Source organism: Microcebus murinus, chromosome 8, assembly GCF_040939455.1.
Source record: "Microcebus murinus isolate Inina chromosome 8, M.murinus_Inina_mat1.0, whole genome shotgun sequence".
NCBI classification, from domain to species: Eukaryota; Metazoa; Chordata; class Mammalia; order Primates; family Cheirogaleidae; genus Microcebus; species Microcebus murinus.
Window position 1 is genome coordinate 23,886,685 of NC_134111.1, and position 22,253 is coordinate 23,908,937.

Here is a 22,253-nt window from a genome sequence, read left to right on the forward strand (position 1 = left end):
ATATCATTAAATAGAATGGATAGGGAAAGTCATTCTGAATGTTGATATTTTAGCTGAGCTTCAAATGGTAATACAGAAGTATTAATGTGAATATCACAGGAAAAAGCATTTCAGGTAAATAAAACAGCAACGTGGTTGAAGAAGGAAACCAGTGTGCTGGCACTGATGCTAAGAGAGTAGTGGGAGATAAAGATTGGGAAGGTAAATGGTACCAGACCATTAGGCCCTTATAGGTCCTGTGAGGAATTTAGATTTTACTTTCATGGTGTGTGAAAGTTAACCAGAGATTTTAATCAAGAGAATAATATGATCTGCTTTATGTTTTAGCAGATCACTTTACATGGAGTATGAATTTTGGAGGCAGAGCAAAAGCTCACAGAATCTAGTTAGGAATCTATTACAATAGTCCAGGAGAAAGAAGAGTAGTTAAAATCAATAAATACATTTCTTTTGAACAGGTTTTTGTTAATTAGAAACTTCCTGTAATAGAATTAATTTTATAATGATCAGTGACAACTGAAAGAACTGCTCTTGATTTCTAACTATAGATCAGCAGATTAAAATAAAGGAAAATCTTTCTCTTCAAAGTCCATATTGCTGAACCACAACTGTAAAAAGGAAACAAGAAATTCTGCAAGGACAAAAAAGATCATAACTTACCATTTTTGGCCTTGCAAGACCTGTTGTCTGGCTGCATTAGATAGCCTTCCACACAACTGCACGCAAAGGATCCATAGGTATTTACACAGGTCTGGCTGCATGTACCATAAACAGTGCATTCATCTTGATCTAAAAGGAAATTTGGCATCATTTCTAAGTAGCTTTAATCATTGGCATTTTTTTCCTCCTTCAAGAAAAATTTTTTTTCAAACTCTAGAAATCAATTATTGTTTTAAAAAGGAAAACCAACCTCTGATCTTTCCAAATCTACACTAACTAAAGATCAAAATCATTGTTTCCATAATATTTACAATATAAAACATCACACTTAATATCAAAATATTTATTTTAAAAGAAGACTTATTTGCATTTGTGATAGGTAGGCTAGAAGTCGTTAGATATTTCTGCAAAATACAAAATGCACTACAATTAATATTTGTTGAATAGTTATAGTGTGTATGGCATTGATTTTTCATTATTTTAACAAAGAATTCATCTGGTAACATAGTTTTTGATCAACAGATTAAATAAGAGTTTTGAGCTAAGTTATATAAATCATCTTTACTAATTAAAAAAAACTATTAAGCACTTGTTGAAAATATAAATTTTGTCTTAATTAAATTTTATTTTAATATCTGTGGTCCTTCTCCTTTCTTTTTTCTACTCTCTGTATTTCTTTCCTTTCTCTATCATCTGGTTCAAATCTTTATAAACAGCTGGTACTTAATTATTCTTAACTGGCCAGGCAAATAAAAAGACAGCCTCTAAGTAGGTAATTATTTAGACAAATGTGTATTGAGTCTGTCCTATGTACCAAGCACTGTGTTAATCCCTGCAGAAAGCAAAACTGATAAAATATGGTTCCTACTTGTAATTTATATGAAGTCTAGTGAAATGTAATTATGATCTATGCATTTCCTTACAATAGAGTCATGTTCTACTTACAATAGAAACAGAGAAGTGAGTATGCTAGAGAGATACTACTGTCTATTCATATCTATCAGATTTTTCAGTGGATTCTACAACCGTAGGAATCTTCACCTGTGCCTGAGGGCTCTTTCAATACCTTCCTCCTTTAACAAAAAACTCTGCTGGAACTGAAGGCACATTAGAGTTCCAGAAGAGATAATACCACCTCCAGCACACAACCATTTACTCCTTGGATGTCCCTATTCTAGGGAGTTCTGCCACACACTTAACGTTTTAGCCAACCTTTGTGACAGCTGGCTTACTTACTCAAACTACTGGTTGCCTTTCTCTTCCTGTCTCCTCTCTCACCCCATTACCAAAAAAAAAAAAAAAAAAAAGAAAAAAAAGAAAGAAAAATAAGAGCAAATAAATAAAAACTTTCACTTGAATCCTTGTTTCAGGTTTGGATTCTGGGAAAACCCAAGCTAAGAAAAGAGTTTTCTAAAGGAAAGCAAAAAGATAGCTGAGTATCATAAGGGGGCAGTTAAATTGAGAAAATATGCATTTGTACAGCATTAATTTGCACTATTCTCAGATTTCTTCTGAGTCCTATAATAGCCAGCAGTCATGGATGGCTCATTTGAATTAAGTACTTTTGGGGCTAGAAAAAAAAAAGTAGTATTTGGAGCTAAGTCTACAGTAATACTGAAAGAAATTATGCCTCGTATTTATGGTAAAGTCCAGCTCTGGTTGGTAGCAATAACTGTTATCTATTTTCACAGATTTTTTTCCAACTTTAATATTATTGGATTCTATTTCAGTCTTTCTGATATGATTATACTATCCAAGAGAGCAATATCATCAATGATTTTTGTCCTGTCTATTTAGCCAGAATGCACTGCAGTGACATTGATACAATTCCACAAAATTGGCCACAAAAGAAAGCCTAAATGATGATCAGACTTGGCCATCAAGGAACATACTGAAACTATTAATAAAAAGAGCTCTGTTTCCATTGGTGACTTCCAAAATGATTGCTGTGCAATTCTTTACTAATGTTCAACAGAAGTAAATTATTATTTGTTTTTATCCATTTACTTAAGAGATTCAGAAATCCAAGTCTTCAATTTAGTTCCACTCTTGCAAAAGGAACTGTAAATACTGATTACTATAGGAGTTAGGTGTAGCAAATGAGTGAGAAGTACACAGCATAGGTATTAATATCTAAGCCTAACATGTATGAATGGCAAGGGATATTCTGAATTGGAAATTTCATGCATAGTCAAAGGCAACAATCACATATGGCATAATTTATATTTCTGATTATGAGGGGTCTAGTGTTGCCCTGATTTTTTCACATCTAAACTTTTGGGTGCAATTTTCTGAATGTTGGTTTAAAATGATGTGAGTCAGATAAATATGCCAATTTGGTCTCCCTATAGTCATGTTATGCAGCCTCTGGGTCTGATAAACATTTAATAAAAAATATTTTTATAACATTTGTATTATGCACAAAACAAACAAACATCAAACTAAAATTCAAGTCCCAGATGTACCTGAAAAGTCAATGAGCCTCTTCAGGATAAGAATAAGTGGGCTCTGCAGACCTATGTTTTGCTCCCACTTCTATTACTGAGATGTGTTAACTTAAGTCAATTAACTTCTCAGGGCCTCTCTTTTCTGTTTTTTTGTCATTAGGATTTTGAACAATATTCTCTCTAAGGATTCTTTCAAATTTAGGATTCTATTTTAAGACAAAAGCCATAATATTAGAGCAAAGGTTTAAAATAATCAGCAAAGCACCAATTTCTTTAGAAGATATTCTATATTTTAGTGGCTGTGGCAATGCAACTATTCCCCAAATACATAATAGATACACAAACCCCCACCCCTCTACAAACACACAAGGGAGAGAGATTCTATATTGTAGATTAGAAATATGTAGAGACAGTCAGATAGATAGATTCTAAGTACCATATATAGTAATGTATATAACTTACATTGTAGACAGATTATATAGACAGATATATCTGTAGACAGATATATATATATAATTGGAGTCAATAAAAATGGAGAGATGATCTAGAATTGTTCAATATGACAGAGAGTAGACATTTTGGAGGGTAAACATTTGCTGTGGAACATTCACAAAGCAAGAATAAAGACATTGAAAAAACTTTATGTTTATTATTATTGCTATTCATAAAATGCCAACTGCCAGAATTACCAAGGCAAAAATTATAAACATCACATGATTAATAATTATTAACCTAACTTATTTAATAATATATGTCTACTAGACTGTAGCTATATAACAGCTATAAAACATTTAGGAAGTAAAAATAATTAAATCCAATGTGTTAGTGGTTAACCAAAACATTTCCCATTGTTGATATTTCCCAATTTTGACATAATCGCAATATAAATTGAAAATTGACTGGTATGAATTTATATGTGCAATGTTTATGTTTTGGTTGGAGTGCCAATGTTTAAATATAAAGAAACAAAGGAAAAGTTAACAGAAACACTGTGGGGCACACATGGTAGGTACTCAGACACAGTATTAAATTTCTGTTAACTAAGCCTCTATATATGAAAAAAATAGAATAGAGTTACATGTCATGCTTACCTTTACAGCTTCTCCTATCTTCTTTTATTTCAAATCCATCCTCACAGTAACATCTTGAACTGTTTCTGACTATTGCACATTTATACTGACAATCCAGCTGCTGGCAACTGGGTAGCAGTTCTGTAGAGAAAAAGCAAACGTATTATTTATATTTAACTGAGCACATAAGTGTATTGTTTAAATTTGTATATTATTTACATTTGCTCAGTGCATACCCTTAATAATATAGTTTTGATTGTTCTCCCAGAGAATTTCTGTGATTGGTCTGGAGAAGAAAAAAATATCTATTCTCTCTAAAATAATGTTGGTTTGAATTTGTTTAAAGTATTGTTAATAAAATTTAAGGTCAATCTATTTGGTCTCCCACTTTTTAGCTTACTACTATGTACAAAGTCACCAAAACCTTTCAAATTCTGGTAAATTATTTCAAAAGGAAAAATGTCAGCTCAGTAGTTGATTTTGTCACCTATTCCTTTCCTATCTGACATATCAATTGATTTTCTATCTTTGAGGACTTGTTTTGATTTATCTACCAATCCATGTGTAACCTTCATAGCAATCAATGTAAGTATATTTCATTTCAATAATTTATTTTTCATTGGTGGAAAAATATTAGAAAAATACTGAACATAATATATTTCATTATATCTGAATTCTTTCAGAGCAAATGCATCATTGAAGCAAAAGTTACCAAACCCTCAGAACAAATTAGAATTCAATATGATAAAAGCATGAAATGGAGATGAACTGATGGGAGCATATTCATTGCAAAAACAATTTCTTACAAGGATAAGATTTTCTAAACAAGATAAATATCTGGATAGAATGCATGACTGTCTGAAAATAGGGTTTTTAATTGATTGTGATAAGACTTTTGTTTTCTCTTTGCTCTTGGGAGAAAAATAAGGGGTTTGAAGACTAATGTTAAATAATTCAAAATATGTTAATATTTGCTACAAGTTTAGCTGGTGCTTCAGAAAACAAATTACAAATTATAATAAAAAATAAATAAAAGGTCCAATGTGGAAAAGAACATATGGAACATTCCAAACTCAATACGAGGTATTTTACTAAAAATGTGATTTAGCTATAGTATTTCCTTAGTTCAGGTTCTTTTCAACACTCTCATATATTTCACACATCTTCTCTTCTTAAAACTCCAAATATTGGCCAGACGTGGTGGCTCATGCCTGTAATCCTAGCACTTGGGGAGGCCGAGGCGGGTGGATCATTTGAGCTCAGGAGTTGGAGACCAGCCTGAGCAAGAGAGAGACCCTGTCTCTATTTAAAAAAATAGAAAGAAATTAGCTGGACAACTAATATATATATATATATATATATATATATATATATATATATATTAGCCGGGCATGGTGTCACATTCCTGTAGTCCCAGCTACTTGAGAGGCTGAGGCAGGAGGACTGCTTGAGCCCAGGAGTTTGAGGTTGCTTGAGCTAGGCTGATGCCACAACTCTAGCCTGGCAACAGAGTGAGACTCTGCCTCAAAAAAAAAAAAAATAAAATAACCTCCAAATATCCTTCCTAATATTCACTCATATATGATGGTCTTGCTTCCTACTTCTTTGAGAAAATTAAAGCAAAATTAAAGCAATCGTAAGAGATTTTCCAGATTTATATTCCATATCTAACCATGTCTGCATATTTTATCCCTTTGCCTTTCAAACTTAGTTGAATCATAATCAAAGCTCCTACCCTACCTTCTAGCCACAGATCCCATCCTATTCATCTATCCACACCTACTCAAGGATATCATTTCAGCTGTACTTCACTTTCCCTCCTAATCACCATTTGTTTTTCCATTTTTATTAGGGCAGAGTTGACAAACTAGGGCCCCTCTTTGTTTTTATAAATGAAGCTTTATTAGAACACAGGCATGCCCATTTTTTACATTTTGCCAAGGCTGCTTTCACATTACCTCAGAAACTCTATGACCCACAAATGACTAAAATATTTACTATAGCCTTTTACTAGCACATTGTCACCATCAAACATGTTTTTGTTTTTCCCCAATTTAAAAACAAAAAATCTTGACCTCACTTCCCCCTACTGTTCACAATTGCCCAATTTCTTTGTTTCTCTTCATAACAAAATTAAGAAAAATCTATAACCATTGTCTCTCTCCTTACCTGTTTATACCTTAAATCTACTCCATCAAGATTTCTCCTCCATTGTTATCAGAAATGGCTCATGTAAAGTGCTCCAATTACCTCCATGTTGATAAATACAATGACCTTTTTTCAGTCTTTATCTACTCAACCTACCAGCATTTGACATGGTTGATAACTACTTATTTCTGATACATATCCATCACTTTGCTTCCAAGCCACCACACTCGGCTTTTTTCATATTTCACAGACTCCTTTTATGGATTCCTCCTCCTAAGCTTAGACTGCCCCAGGGCAAAAAACAATCTTTTTCTCTTTGTCTATCTATATGTCACTTGTGAACTCATCAAGTCTCAAGGCTTCCTATATGGAACATAACTGCAGAACCATGCCTTGAATGCTGGCTGTGCCTTCTTCAAATTCTAATTTTCACTGCTCCAATAGCCACCAACACTTTATACTAAATTTCTTTCTTCTTGAAATATCTAGAACAGTTTTGGTTTCCTTTATGTCACTTCTACCAATATACAAATCATTTACATCTGATTTGCAGGATTAAATATTGGGTTAATGCTAATTACATGCTAATGAAAATGCTAATAGTCATGCAATATAAAGATCATTGATTTGGTTTGTAAAAATATACTTTAATTAAAAAGTATGGAATAAATGGAATGGTTCTTTGGAAATGGTTCTTTGGAAATTTCAGTACTTTTTCCTTATACTATGGTAGTTATTTAAATTTTGGTTCCCCCCACTAGTATGTACAGCTGCAAATTAAGAACCTATTTCATATCAAGTTTTTTAAATATGCAAACTCTTTGAAACCTCACAATAGTCTAATATATACATATATTATAATCTACATATTATATAGAAAGAAACTGATAGTTGGTAACTAGCCCAAGATTACACAGCAAACATCTGACAGAATTGGCATTCAGAACAAGGTAAGTCTAACTACAATGCTCATATTCCTAATAACTGTTCTAATTCCCAGCATATAATATGGGGATGGTGGGAATCAAGGCATATTCTTTTATTTATTTATTTTTTTGACATGTCATGTTAGGCTTAGTAGTATGCTATTAATATAAATACAGGAAATGGTTCAAGATTTTTGTATTGAATCAATAAATCAATAAAATAGCGTTAGAATGAGGAGTAACACTAGATATTATTTCTAGTCCATTAAATTAAACTAAAGCCCAAAGACAGTTCATTTACCTCTTAAAATTAGGTAATTGAGTTGTTAAATTTTGTTTGATTATGGTGAAATCAGTCCAAAATTAGCTTGAATCTACATGCTACTTTAGTTCAATATTAATTGAGCACCTAGTCAATGCTAAGCACTCTGCAAGGGTTCCCCTTAAAAAGAATATTTGAGATACAAATAAAATCCAGAGGAGAACTTCTTCATGTAAAAACCAAGCAGAAAAAGAGGCATCAATAAAGAAAACTGTAATAATCAAATATATAAGTGGATAACCTAGACAGCTTCACAAAACACAAAAGAAGAAGAACATTCCATAGAAGTAAGCAGGGAAACCAATGTTAAATTCTTTAAGAAATATACTTAGATGAAGACTATAGTTCTACTGGATTTCCTAATAGGATCAATTAAGGCCTTTAAAAAGCATTTCAATGAAGCAATAAGGACAAAAGTGAATGTAGTATGGGGTTGGGACAGAAAGAGGAAGCAGGAAATGTTTCTCACAGAAAAGACTTAGATTTGGTTACAGTATAAAGAGAACAAAAATAGTGATAGGATCTAATTTATTTAGTCTCTACCTTAAGGCAGACATATTAACTTAGTGATTTAAATGTATTAACTTTTCCATTAATCCCTGAAGCCAAATTCCACACTTTCAGAAAAACCTAAGTCCTATGGGTCACATCTCTATGCTCTTTCCATCGTGAAATATTTGGAGAATGGAGAGTAAAATCCACACCGACAAGAGTTACCAACATGGGGCTAGTGATGGGGAGAGTTGAAGAGAAATAGAAAATGGGAAGAAAAAATGGGTCTGAAAAACCAGATCTCAAACATGGTCTTGGGTGTTAGGTAGGGATCTAGTGGTTAAAAATTGCAAAACAGACAAGGGCAATTTTGTTTTTGGTTTTGTAGCTGTCCCCAACATTTTTGGCACCAGGGACTATTTTCATGGAAGACAATTTTTTTCATAGACTAGGGAGCTGGGGATGATTTGGGGATGATTCAAGCACATTACATTTATTGTGTACTTTATTCCCATTATTATTACATTGTAATATATAATAAAATAATCATACAACTCACCATAGGTTGGGGACCCCTGGTCTATTGGATTTATCATGTATAAGGATTTGTGTATATGCAGAGTCATGATGGGGAGATAATTAAACAGTATATGATATCAGGTGAAATGGTAAATATTGATTCTGCTAACAGATCATAAAGAACCATGAACTAGCATCATGAAAATTAAAATTTAAAATTTGGCTTGACTGTGGAAGAAGCAATACTAATTACTGCAAATTTATCTATTTGAACTGCTTAGCATTTATGCTTAATTATATCTTAACACTGCAATGACTGTGTATGTAATTAAAAGTACATCAGATGGATTTTGTTAGAAAGCTTATTTGAGTACAATAGAAAATTTTGTACTTGAATCATTAGTCTTCACTAAGTGCTTTTCATGAAACATAGCTCAAACAACATTATCATTGGTTTTGATCATAGACTAAAGTAGGAAGACCACTAATATGTAAGGGAATGAAATAGGTAAGTGAGAACACAGACATGTAAATGTAGTATCTGATCTCTGGTCAGATTTTATGATATTCCAGCATTATCATAAAATTTTTGATTAAAGGAGAAAAGCTACTATTTCATGGATCAAATCTAATCCAGTTGATTAATATTCTCCTAACACAGATCCACTTTGTTCTTTGTTCTCTTTGTTTTAAGGAATCTTTTTATGTCTTTATCAAAATTGTAAAGGAGAGTAAGGTGCAAAGGAGAATACATTCAAATGTGAGTATACCTTCTTCAAGTTAACAGTTTATAAGTGGTGGGTAGCTTTGAGGCATCTGAACTTCTAAGCCAGTCTTTGACTTAGAAATAGATTGAAGAAATCGATTTCTGAATTTGTGTTAGTAATAAAAAGCAACAGTGAGTCTAGAGCAGGGGTCCTCAAACTTTTTAAACAGGGTGCCAGTTCACTGTCCCTCAGACCATTGGAGAGTGCACACTGTTGGCCCAGTATGAGTCGGCTGCTAAGCAGGACAGGCAGCTGCAGCAAAAACACCCGGAGGGCAGGATAAATGTGCTAGGCAGCCCGCAGGGCCGTAGTTTGAGGACGCCTGGTAGAGGAACAAAAAATTAATTCATAATAAATTTGAGATCTCTTTCACCACTTAATGTTTCTGAAAGATAGTAGAGTATTATTTTAAAGCCTTGGACTCTGGAGCAACAGTGCCTTAACTCCAAACCTGGCTGTAGTAGTTTCAGGATGTGTGAGTGTGGCAGACAATAGCTAAATGTTCATCAATCCTTTTTCCTCTTCCTGGGCAAATAAAAGATGACATTTCCCAGTTGACTTGCAGTTATGTTGGAGCCATATTTCTGTCTTCTGACCAATGTAATGTAGGCAGAATTGCTGTGTGCCACTCCTTGACCTGACGCTTAAAGCATTCTGACAATGATCCACTCTCTTCACTTATTAGCCATCTGGGTGCAAAGGATACAGCAGACGACTCCTAGGACCTTAGGATGGCAGGACCCTGAAACAAAACATGGGAATCCACCCACTGATGACCCATTTGCCCTGTGATATTGTGGAAAAATTGAATTTTTGTTGTATTAAACCTCTGAGATATCAGGGGCATTTGCTACACAATCATTGATGATGGGCAAGTGACTTAAGTTTCCCATACATGTGTTACCTCATCTCTAAAATGGGGATAATAATAGAAACTACCTCATTGGGTTGTTGAGAGGTTTAAATGAGGTAAATGATTTAAATTTCTTAAAATATTGTCTGATACAGAGTAACTATTTTTATTATTTTTATTGTTATTTTACCATTTAAGTTTATCCATTCAATACAACAGAATAATTATTGTTAATATTTTTGTCATTACTGACATACTTTTCAAGCAATTTGGTGCTGCTTCTTTTTATAGTAGAAGGGTTTTCTCTTTTACTCTTTGACTTTTGGGTGTTACATGATACAGTTCTAGTTTTATCTTTTGATGCCTTCTGGAGAAGTTTATTTGTTTGTTTTGGGTTTTGTCTTGGTTTTCTTTTCTTTTTTTCTTTTTTGTAAATTCTCCCAAACTTTTTACCTGAATGCAAAATCTCCAACAGAGGGAAACACTCACCATAAGAAATAAGGATTTTTCTACATTGGCTGTCTTATTTCTATAAAATATAAATATTGCTCTCTGAAGCAAAGTCCATCCATGTTTAATTTGCTGTTACATAACCATGGACCAATTAACAATTCAGACAAGCAATTTTCGCCAAATACACTAATTTGCATAGTCTTTAGGAATTGTTTTGCTTTGTAACATCATTGGGTTTTAAGACACATTTCTACAAATGTATGCACATATATGATTTAGGAAACATATATAAATAAATTATGCTGACCCTCCTCAGAGTAAACACAGAATGGTAGAGAAAGGTGATTAGAAGCTGGCAACCAGATTCCAACAATAACAAGTTATTACTAATTGAACGTTTATTTCTTCCTGAGTTTTCTTTATATAAACAGATCTAAACTGAAGAACTACTGGTTACCATCTTTTATGTGTAGCTATCAGACAAACCATGGTATAGTCAATAGCATTATGCTGCTGCTTTTATGATGTATAATCAAATAACTCACATTGATTGTGTACTGGACTTAGTGGGACAGTGAGAACACAGATGTGCTATTTTATTTGTATTCTTCCAGGTTATATTTCTCCCTTAGAGGTAATTAGAAATTATACAAATTCTTTAGAAATACAGGATGGTATATGTACCTTTCCAAATACACAAGTTATCTGAAACATTATTTTACAAAATGGGATAATATTTTATTCTCAGTTTTAGTAATAAAATTGCTACCTGAATTTGGCTTGTATTAATACAAAAATGCCTTTAAACCAACTATAATCTCAGTAATGAGGAAAAAATTATTCTTTCCTAACACAGCACATTAAAAAACCAAGTACCTCACTCAGTTTTTGTACTTGGAGATTGAAAAGCTGATGCAGCTACTTACCATGCCAGACAGTCCTTCTTGTCAGCAGGACATATGCTTGACATATTTAGAATGGTGATAATTTGTGTCACATCATTCATCCTCTCACTTCTGTTTCCTTGGCCTAGTAAAATGCAGTGTGAGCTGTCTTTCAGAGATTAGGCTGCTGCTTATGACTGGTAGCATGGATTTCTTCACAATCTTTTGCTTAGTTTTAGACTACTTACTGGCCTCAAATTTTCTGTGTATTCTCATATAAAAAGATATAACATTAAGGCAATCCTTTTCTTAGGTCTTTTTTGTTCCATTTTTATTATTATGGTATAATTTGAATATAGTAAAATTAACTCTTTTAAATGCACAGTTCTGCAAGTTTTGATAAATTCATATAGCTGTCTAACCAACACCATCATCAAGGTATAGAACAGGACTGTTATCCCAAAATATCCCCCTTTGTATCGCTGCAGTCAACCCATTTCCCTGCTGCCAGCTTTTGGTGGTTACTGACCTGTTTTCTCTCTCAGTGGTTTTGCCTTATCCAGAAGATCATAAAATGGAACCACCAAGTGTTTAGTATTTTGAGTATTGATTCTTTAAATTAGCACAATCTATTTGAGATTAATCTATATTAGTATTAATATCAGTTCTCCCCTGTTGATTATTGAATGGTATTCCATTATATTAATGTATCTCACTTAGTCCATCCATCTTGCAAGTGACGAACATTTGAGTTGTTTCCTTTTTGGGGTTATTATGGATATAAGTTGCTAAAAACATTTACATATAGATTTTGTGTAAATATAGGTTATCATTTCATTTGAGCATATCTGGGATTGCTGGGTTACTTTATAAAAAAACGACCAAACTATTTTCCAAAGTGGTTGTACCCCTTAGCAATCCTATATCAATATATTCAATCTTCCAGCTACTCTGCCTTCTCTCCAGCAGTTGATATTATCAGCTTTTTATTTTACTTTATTTTATTTTTTAGTTATTTTAATGTTTGTAGTGGTACCTATTGTACCATTGTTACTTTAATTTGCATTTCCGAATGATTAATGATATTGAACACCTTTTCATGTGCTTATTTGCCAGTCTTATATGATATCTACAGTGAAGTTCTGTTCAATTTTCTGCCTATTTTTATTAGGTTGTTTGTTTTCTTAGTAAGCTTTGAGTGTATATTGGTGTGTATATTCTGGATACAAGTCTGTTATGAGATATGGGATTTGTAAATATTTCCCCTAGTTTATCATTTCTATTTGTATTCTCTTATTAGTGTTTTTCAAATAACAGAATTAAAAATTCTTACTTTCGATTAAGTCTAATTTCAACATTTATTTTATAAATCCTGTTTTGGGAGTCATATCTAAGAGATCTATGCTTAACCCAATTTAGGCTATGTTTCTTGTAGAAATTTTACAGTTATAAGTTTGTGGTCTATTTTTAGTTAATTTCCATATGTGGTGAAAGATATGAATCAAAGTTCATTATTTTACACACAAATGGTAAAATGATTTAGCACCATTTGTTGAGAAGACTATACTTTAATTAATTATTTTTGCACATTTGTTAAAAATTAATCAATCAGACTGGGCGTAGTGGCTCACACCTGTAATCCTAGCACTCTGGGAGGCCGAGGTGGGTGTCTCGCTCAAGGTCAGGAGTTCGAGACCAGCCTGAGCAAGAGTGAGAACTCCATCTCTACTAAAAATAGAAAGAAATTAATTGGCAAACTAAAAATATATAGAAAAAAAAATTAGCCAGGCATGTTGGCACAGGCCTGTAGTCCCAGCTACTCGGGAGGCTGAGGCAGGAGGATTGCTTGAGCCCAGGAGTTTGAGGTTGCTGTGAGCTAGGCTGATGCCATGGCACTCTAGCCCGGGCAACAGAGTGAGACTCTGTCTCAAAAAAAAAAAAAAATTAATTGATCAAATATCTGTGTGTATATTTTTGTACTCTTATGTTTTAATAATCTACATATCTCTATCCTTTCTACAATATCAAACTATTTTGGTGACAATAAATCTTAAAATCTGGTAGCATGAGTCTTCATGTTTTGTGTTTTTGGTTTTTTTTAGGCTACTTTAGATTCTAGGTTTTTTATATTTTCATATAAATTTTAAAAATAGCTTGTTGGTTTCTACAAAATCCTACTATGATTTTAGTTAGAATTATGTTGAATCTATAGATTGGGGGATATTGGGATCTTGACACCTTCGAGCCTCTAAATTCACAAATAATAGTATATATCTGCATTTGTTTTGGAGTTTTTGATTTTTCATATGTTTCCAGCATACATATCTTCTACCTGTATTGTTCAGTTTATACGTAAGTATTTCATAACTTTGGTGCTATTATATATGGTATTATTTACTATAACTTCCTATTGTACAAAAAGAAAAAGCAAAATTTCCTATAATTTAGCTATAATATGGTAGATGTTGTGAACCAACCAGATGGTCTGTGTCTGGGGTTTATAAAACATTATACTTTTTATTATTTTCTTCAAATAGTGTGTATGTATATATATATATTCAACACATAGAGATCTTATCCTTTTTAAACAATTACATATCATTCCACTTTATGGATTATTAGCCATTAGTCAATTCTCTGCTGAAAACATTTATTTTGTATGGTAAATATAGCTGTTAAAAAATATGTGTGCTCTCCCTCACATACTGCAGAGTTGTTTCTGAGAAGTGACTATTCAATGAGAGATGCTAGGTTCTGCCAGTCTTTTAATCTGGCTAGAGCTATAGAACTAGTTCTTACCAATATAACATGAATAGCAGTGAGATGTATAACTTCCGTATCAGGAAGAGTATGCATGTTTTCTCTACTATCCTATTCTCTCCTTCTCTACTGTTTAGAAATTTCATTTTATCTCCATGATTTTCATGCCATTTTCTCAACTATTTCTCTGTCTATGTTAGGAATACAACTCTAAGTTATGCCAACAATTATGCTTTAAAATGTATAAAATATACAGAAGCGAAACTAAGTTAACAATTTAAAAAAAAAAAAAAAACCGGCTGGGCACAATGGCTCACGCCTGTAATCCTAGCTTTCTGGGAGGCCGAGGTGGGAGTATACCTGCAGCTCAGGGGTTCGGCACCACCCTGAGTACAGTGAGACCCGGTCTCTAGAGACAAGAAACAAAAACAAAAGACATAAACCCACAAAACTCAGCCAGGAGTGGTGGTGCATGCCTGTAGTCCCAGCTATCCAGGAGGCTGAGGCAGAAAGATCGCTCACAGCCCAGGACCTGCAGCTTGTGGTGACTACAATCACTGCAATCTACCAGGACACTGAGTAAACACTCTGTCTCAACAAAAAAAAAAAAAAAAAAAAAGGAAACTGATGGAGCACCTACTTCAAAAACAATTAGGAAAAACAAAAAGCTGAGAGTGTATCACACCAATGTTAAGAGACATTCTCATTTTATATTATACTTGCAAGTTGACAGTTCATTAAAGGAAAAGAACTCCAACCATCCCAACGCATTGGTGAACACCGGCTAAAAAACTAGTTAGGGCCTCCAAATAACATCAATTCCATTAATTTAGCAACTTTAGGTTCTGATTTCTTCAGAAACATCTTACTGTAATGGAATTCAGAGTTTAAACATTCAAATTTACAAAATTTTAAACAAATGTTATCACACAGAAAATTAAAATCTAGCTACCAGAGCATGATCAAATATGAAGAGAGATTAACTTAATTTATGTTATGAAAAATAGAGTTGCTCTCCTTATTCCTTGACAAAATTTGCTAAAAAATAAACCTATAATCTGCAGGTATAAGTTATTAAAGGGAATATTGTACAAGGAAAAATGTTTACCTTAATATCATCTATAAAAGATGTGTGAAGATAAAAATAAAGCAAAATATGCTTGGGTGAGGTTCTCTTCTCAGGCCAAATTGTTTCAGGACAATGATATTACTGATTTCATAGGAATAGTATAAGGTTTTAACACAATCATTCAATGGAAGCACTTAGCTTAGTGCCTGGCACTATAATTACTTGCTATAATTACCTGCTATAGGTTGGCAGTTATATTTTTATCATTATAAACATCAACAACATCAGAACCAAAGGAATTCAGTAATTTTAATTTCCATCTTTTCTTTGTATAGAAGAATAAACCAAGATACACATTGCAGTTTGAAATGCGTTCCAGACCTTGAGGCAGCAGATATGGGTCTACTTGTGGTATTTCTTAGTACATATTAATATACAATTATGGAATAGTTGCCTAACTTTTTGAGCCTTGGATTTTAATCTAGCAAATGTCTTGATAAATTTTTATAAATATTAAAAATGTGAGTACAAATATGCTATATAATTTCTAGAGCATCATATAAATGCTGAGATATGGACTGGTATAGGGAGAGATAGGTGGGAAAAACCTGAGAGTACTAGGTGCATTGTACTGGCAAAGCCAGGATGTTTGGGGGTATTATACACTTTGTATTAGTGTTTTGTATTTTATTTTACAGTAAGAATGATATGCTAGGTTTATTAATAATAAAATAACCAACATCAGATATTTGCCTTGTTCAATATATTTAGTTGCAGGCAGAGAGAAACTATGTGTGAGAAAAAAAATTAACCAAATTTACCAGAGGGTCCTGAGAAAAATATAATTGCCAAGTAGAAATTGTGCACACACAGTAAGAAAATTTTTATGCCTAGAGGGATAAAGATAAGAGTATGAATATATAGTTAAAATGATTATATATACATAAATGATATAAGTATATTGAGTGGCTTATGTGAGAGAAACAATAGGATGGAGGTAGTAGTAACCATTAGGTTAAAGGAGATGAGACAACATGAGTACAGAAAACTCCTTTGCAAAAAGAATTCAATATTGCAAGCAAATTCTTATTTCTTCACATTTAGTAAGTTAGAATTACTTGTGACTAAATCAATTTGAAAAGTGAAGATAAAAGTAATTTTTTCCCCACACAGGGCAAACATCATACTCTTAAATCCTCACATTAGACCCAGACTCTAGGAAGCAATGATAACCCTGAGAAATGTCTGTGTGCTCAACCCAGTGAGAAAGAGCAAAGAAAGATGCAAAGATCTAACACAATGCCTGGAAAATATTAGGTTAAAAGGTGCTCAGTAACAAGTGTGTTAAACATAGTGATGGAACACACCTCTTCACCTATGTATTTTATAAAAAGCTCTGTAAAATGGCAATTTAAAAAAGGGCACAAACCCATAAGGATAAAGAGACTAGAAAGTAAAGTAGAGCAGACAAGGGATACTAAAAAAAATTTAGAAGCAAAAAAGCAACAAAATAGTAAGTCTGACTTAGCTACTTAGCTCTTAGGAGTATTAAAAAAGTAAAATCTAAGCAAGAGGTTGAAGATAATGAGAGACAAGATGATCAGGGCTGCTGCATTTCAACCACTTAGATTGTGCAACGCACATCTCCAAGGGACGCTATTAAAATAAGCTTTGATATGAATGGCACTCAATTAAGTTGTGCAACATGGAACCCCTTGGAGGAAAGCCAAGAAGTAAATCAATACAAAACCAAAACACTGGAAAGACTCAGAAATTATAGGTACTTAATATCCCCGAGAATAGAAGTAAAAGTGGGGTGGAGTGGGGATACAAACTGAGAACTGGTTGGAAGAAAATATTAGATTTCCTTTTCTAACCCTTGCAGCAGAACACTTAATGATTACTCTCTGAAGAGACTGACTCAAAGACTTCTAACCTGAAGAACAACAGGCACAGCAAAATACACAGACATCAAATTAAAAACAAGAACACATTTATAGGGGAGAATCTCTACCCCAGGAATAGATCAAGAATAGAGTGATCCAATTGCCCTCATCCAGATCATTCATAAGGCATAGATTACACACCAAGAGAGGAAAGCCAAGACCAAAGGCAAATACTGAAACCCAGCATGCCACTAGTAAATCAAAACTGTCACTGAGAAAAATGGGGCACTGTCCACAGTCCCAGTCCCCAGATGCACAACAGTGATGCAGACGTTTTGCTCAGAAAGATACAGGCTTGAAGAATAGAGAGCTAGGTTGCTTTCCCCAAGGGAACTAACTTTATTTGTAACAGAGCATGGGAAAGTTCAAGCCTAAGGGCACTGTCAAAAGCAATGAATATTTTGGTGGTAATCAAGACAAAAATAGTAGTTCCATAAGAACAACAAGCTAAAACTTAGGTCAGTTAGGATGGGGGGGCAGGGGGAGGGGGCGACAGCGGGTAGACAGCTAAGAAGAACCATTGGGGGATTGGAAAAAACCTCAAAGTATACTCCTGAAAATTGGCCAAAATTGGATTGAATAAGTCTTTGGAGCAATTTATGCCAAAGGGTATGTTTGTAATGTAATATAGCAATCTGATAATTAGATAATTAGCTGATAATTAGTGCAAACTATTTACTAGGTGTGATAGCAACAAAGGCACACAGCTTAATAGAGAGATCAGGGAACAAGGTAGTCAAAGAGAATCCTGCTAAAGCCACTGTCACTGCAGGGTGATTGTGTATATTCCCAAGGTTATACCCCCTGAGGGTGCATCAGAGACTTCACACTGTGGGAAAATAGATGTCACTGAAATAGACTAGTCCAGATAAAACAATAAACAAACAAAAACAAGCCCCACTGTGAGAGACAGGGAGGAATGGTATCCAAACTTACTAAAACATATTATCTAAAATTCTCAACTGTCAACAAAAATTTATGAGACATACAAAGATGTAGGCATATGTAAACCATATATAAGAAAAAAAGGCTAGTAATAGAATCTGCCTTTCAGAGAGCCCAGATGTGGAGACTAGCAGACCAAGGCTTCAAATCAACTATCATAAGAATATTCAAAGAGCTTAAAAAAAAATCCATGCTTAAAGAAGTAAAGGAATGGTATGACAACAGCAGAGGCAATGAAAGAAAAAAAATATATGTATATAAATTGAATATCATCAAATTAAAACATTTGCACATCAGACATGATCGTAATGAAAAGACAACTCATAGAAGGAGAGAAAATATTTGCAAATCATATATCTGATAAGAGATTAACATCTAAAATATATAAATAACAAGTCAACAATAACAAAAATAAAGCAATTGCATAAAATGTGTGTATAACTATATTGATCTTGTAACACAGAAACATAATATTTTTGACAATAATAGCACAAAGCAGATAAGCAGGAGCAAAACTGTATTGAAGTAAGCAAATAACATCAGATTGTAACTCATCTACAGGAACAAATGACGAGAACAAGAACTGTTAAAAAGAAGGTTAATATAACAAGTAGTTTTTATCCTGCCTTCTCTCAGCTCCTTTTAAAGATACAAAATTATATAAAGCGATAATTACAGCAATGTATTCTAGGATTTAGAACACAATGATATAATGTGCATAACAATAGCACAAATACAAGAGGGAATAAAGCTATACAGAAGTAATTGTTCCTATATCTAAGGGTAGTATAAATCTAAAGTAGATTCTGATAAGCTGAGATGTATTGTATGCCTTACAGCAACTACTAAGAAAACAATTCAAACATAGTGAAAGAAACTATTAAAGGAATTGAAATATAACATTAAAAAATATTCACTTAAGGAAAACAGTAAAAAAGAAATAGAGCTACAAAAAAGACATGAGCACATAAAAAACAAAAAGCAAAATGTCAAACATAAATCTGACTATATCAGTTATGACATTAAATGTAAATGGATTAAATATCTAATCCAAAAGCAGAACTATCAAACTATAAAAAAACTAAGATCCAATTATATGGCATCTACCCCTTAGATCCAAAGGCATAACTGCATGGAAAGTAAAAAATATGCAAAAATATATATTATGCCAACAGCAACCATAAGAGTGTTGGAGTGACTATATTATTATTATATAAATTATATTTATATAATTTATGTTATATAAATATATTATATTTTGTGTGTTAAAACACAAAAAAATTAGAGGTAAAAGACATTTTATAACAATATAAGGGTCAATCCATCAGAAAAATATAATAATTATAAACATATGCACTTGAAAATAGAGCTCAAAAATAAGTGAAGAAAAACTGACAGAAATTACAGGGAAATATAGACAATTCAATAATAATAGTTGGAGACTTCAATGACCCACTTTCAATAATGACTAGAACAATTAAGCAGTAGAAAAACAAGAAATAGAAGATTTGAGCAACACTATAAACAACTAGACCTAACTACATCTATAGCATTCTACCCCAAAATAACAAATACACATTCTTCTGAAGTACACATGGAACATTCTATAAGATAAACTATAAGTTAGGCCATAAATCAAAGTTCAATAAATTTAAAAATATTAACTTCATACCATGTATGTTTTCTAAACTAAAGGGAACAACGTTATAAATCAATAGTAGAAAGAAGCATGAAAAATTCACATGGATATGGAAATAGCATAACACATTTCAAAATAATCAGTAGGTTATTTAGAATTAAGAAATCACAAGGGAAATTAGAAAATACTTTCAGATAAATAAAAATGAGTACAAACATAACATACCAAAATTTATGGAATACAGCTAAAGAAGTGCTTGAAGAGAAATTTATATTTTTAAACACCTATATATTAAAAATAAAAACTGAGACCTAAAATCAATAACATAATCTTACAAATAAAACAATGGAAAAATAAGTACAAGTCAAAGTAACATAAGCAGCAAGTAAGCAAAACAGGAAGAAAGAAAAAAATAATAAAAATTAGAGCAGAAATTAATGACATACATATACAATAGAAAAAAAACATAGAGAAATTTAAAAATACAAAAGTTGGTATTTTGAAAAGTTCTATGAAATTAAATTGGCAAACCTTTAGTTAGAATGACCAAGGAAAGAAGAGAAATAGTTGAAAACACTAAAGCCAAGAACCAAAGAGGGGAGTTACTATTGACCTCATAGAAATGAAAATGATTAAAAGGGAACACTATGAACTATCGTGTGTCAATAAATTAGATAACTTAAGACAAAATGGATAAATTCCTAGAAAGACAAAACTACTAAAAGCTTATTCAAGAAGTAGAAAATCTGGCCGGGCGCTGTGGCTCACGCCTGTAATCCTAGCTCTTGGGAGGCCGAGGCGGGCGGATTGCTCAAGGTCAGGAGTTCAAAACCAGCCTGAGCAAGAGTGAGACCCCGTCTCTACTATAAATAGAAAGAAATTAATTGGCCAACTGATATATATATATAAAAAATTAGCCGGGCATGGTGGCGCATGCCTGTAGTCCAGCTACTCGGGAGGCTGAGGCAGAAGGATCACTCAAGCCCAGGAGTTTGAGGTTGCTGTGAGCTAGGCTGACGCCACGGCACTCACTCTAGCCTGGACAACAAAGTGAGACTCTGTCTCAAAAAAAAAAAAAAAAAAAAAAAAGTAGAAAATCTGAACAGATCTGTAAGTAAACAGATTAAATTAGTAACTAAAACATTTCTCACCAAGAAAAACTAAGACTTTAAATAACTGGTGAAGTCAACCAAACATTTAAAGAAAAATTAATAACAATTCTTCACAAATTCTTCCAAAAATGGAGAAGGAAAGACATCCCACTGATTCTATGAAGCCAATATTTTTTTGATATCAAAGCCAGATAAAAACACAAGAAAATTATAAACCAGTATTACTTATTAACATAGACAAAAAAAAATTCTCATCAAGATATTAGCAATGCAAATACAGCAATATATCAAAAGGATTATACGTTGTAACCGAGTGGGATCTATCCTAGCAATGCATGAAAGTCAATTAATGAAATACATCTGATCAGTAGAATAAATAACAAAAAATAGTATGATCATCTCAATAGACATAGAAAAGGCATTTCATAAATTTCAATATTTTATAATTAAAACACTTAGCAAACTAGGAATAAAAGTGAACTTCCTCAATCTAGTAAAGAGAAATGCTATCATCATATAGAAGCTAAAGACAGAACGTTATGCTACTAAAATCAAGAACATGACAAGAATTCCTCCTGCTTGTTACTTACATTCAACATTTTACTTGACAGGGCAATTAGGTAAAAAGAGGAAATAAAAAGTATCCAGATTGAAAAGGAGGAAGTAAAATTATTTCTATTTGTAAATAACATGATCTTGTGTATAGAAAATATAAAGGATCCACTAGAAAAATATATTAGAACTAATAAATAAGTTCAGGAAGGTTGTAGGGTAAAATGTAAAAAACTATAAAAATGTTTCATATTTTCACACCTTAGCAATGAACAATCTTAAAATGAAATTAAGAACAATTCCATTTGCTACAGCCTCAAAAAGAATAAAATATTTAGAAATAAATAAGATGGCATAGCTCTCCAAATTGAAGATTCAGCAAAATCCCTAACAAAATCCAATTGCCTTTTTGCAGAAATTGACAAGATGATTCTAAATTTCATGTGGAAATGCAAGGAAGACAGAATAGCAAATAAAAAAATCTTAAAAAGAAGAACAAAGTTGGAAGACTCACACATATACATTTCAAAGTCTACTGCAAAGCTACAGTAATCAAGACAGCACGTATTTGGCATAAGGATATACATATAAATCAATGGAACAAAATTGAGAGCCCAGATATAAACTTTTACATCTATGGTCAATTGATTTTCTACAGAGTGCCAAGAAAATTCAATGGAGAAGAATTA

At 32.9% G+C, this 22,253-nt stretch overlaps 1 protein-coding gene across 2 annotated transcripts in view; it reads right to left on the reverse strand.

Annotated features, from left to right (window-relative positions):
* Positions 1 to 22,253, reverse strand: part of LRP1B (LDL receptor related protein 1B) — a 1,745,675-nt gene that overhangs the window by 913,485 nt on the left and 809,937 nt on the right. For both annotated transcript variants that reach the window (XM_020288518.2, XM_076005497.1), the window contains exons 4-5: positions 4,199 to 4,318; positions 661 to 789 (exon numbers count right to left, since the gene is read on the reverse strand). In XM_020288518.2, the coding sequence (XP_020144107.2) occupies positions 661 to 789; positions 4,199 to 4,318 (249 nt within the window). The remainder of the gene's footprint in view (positions 1 to 660; positions 790 to 4,198; positions 4,319 to 22,253) is intronic.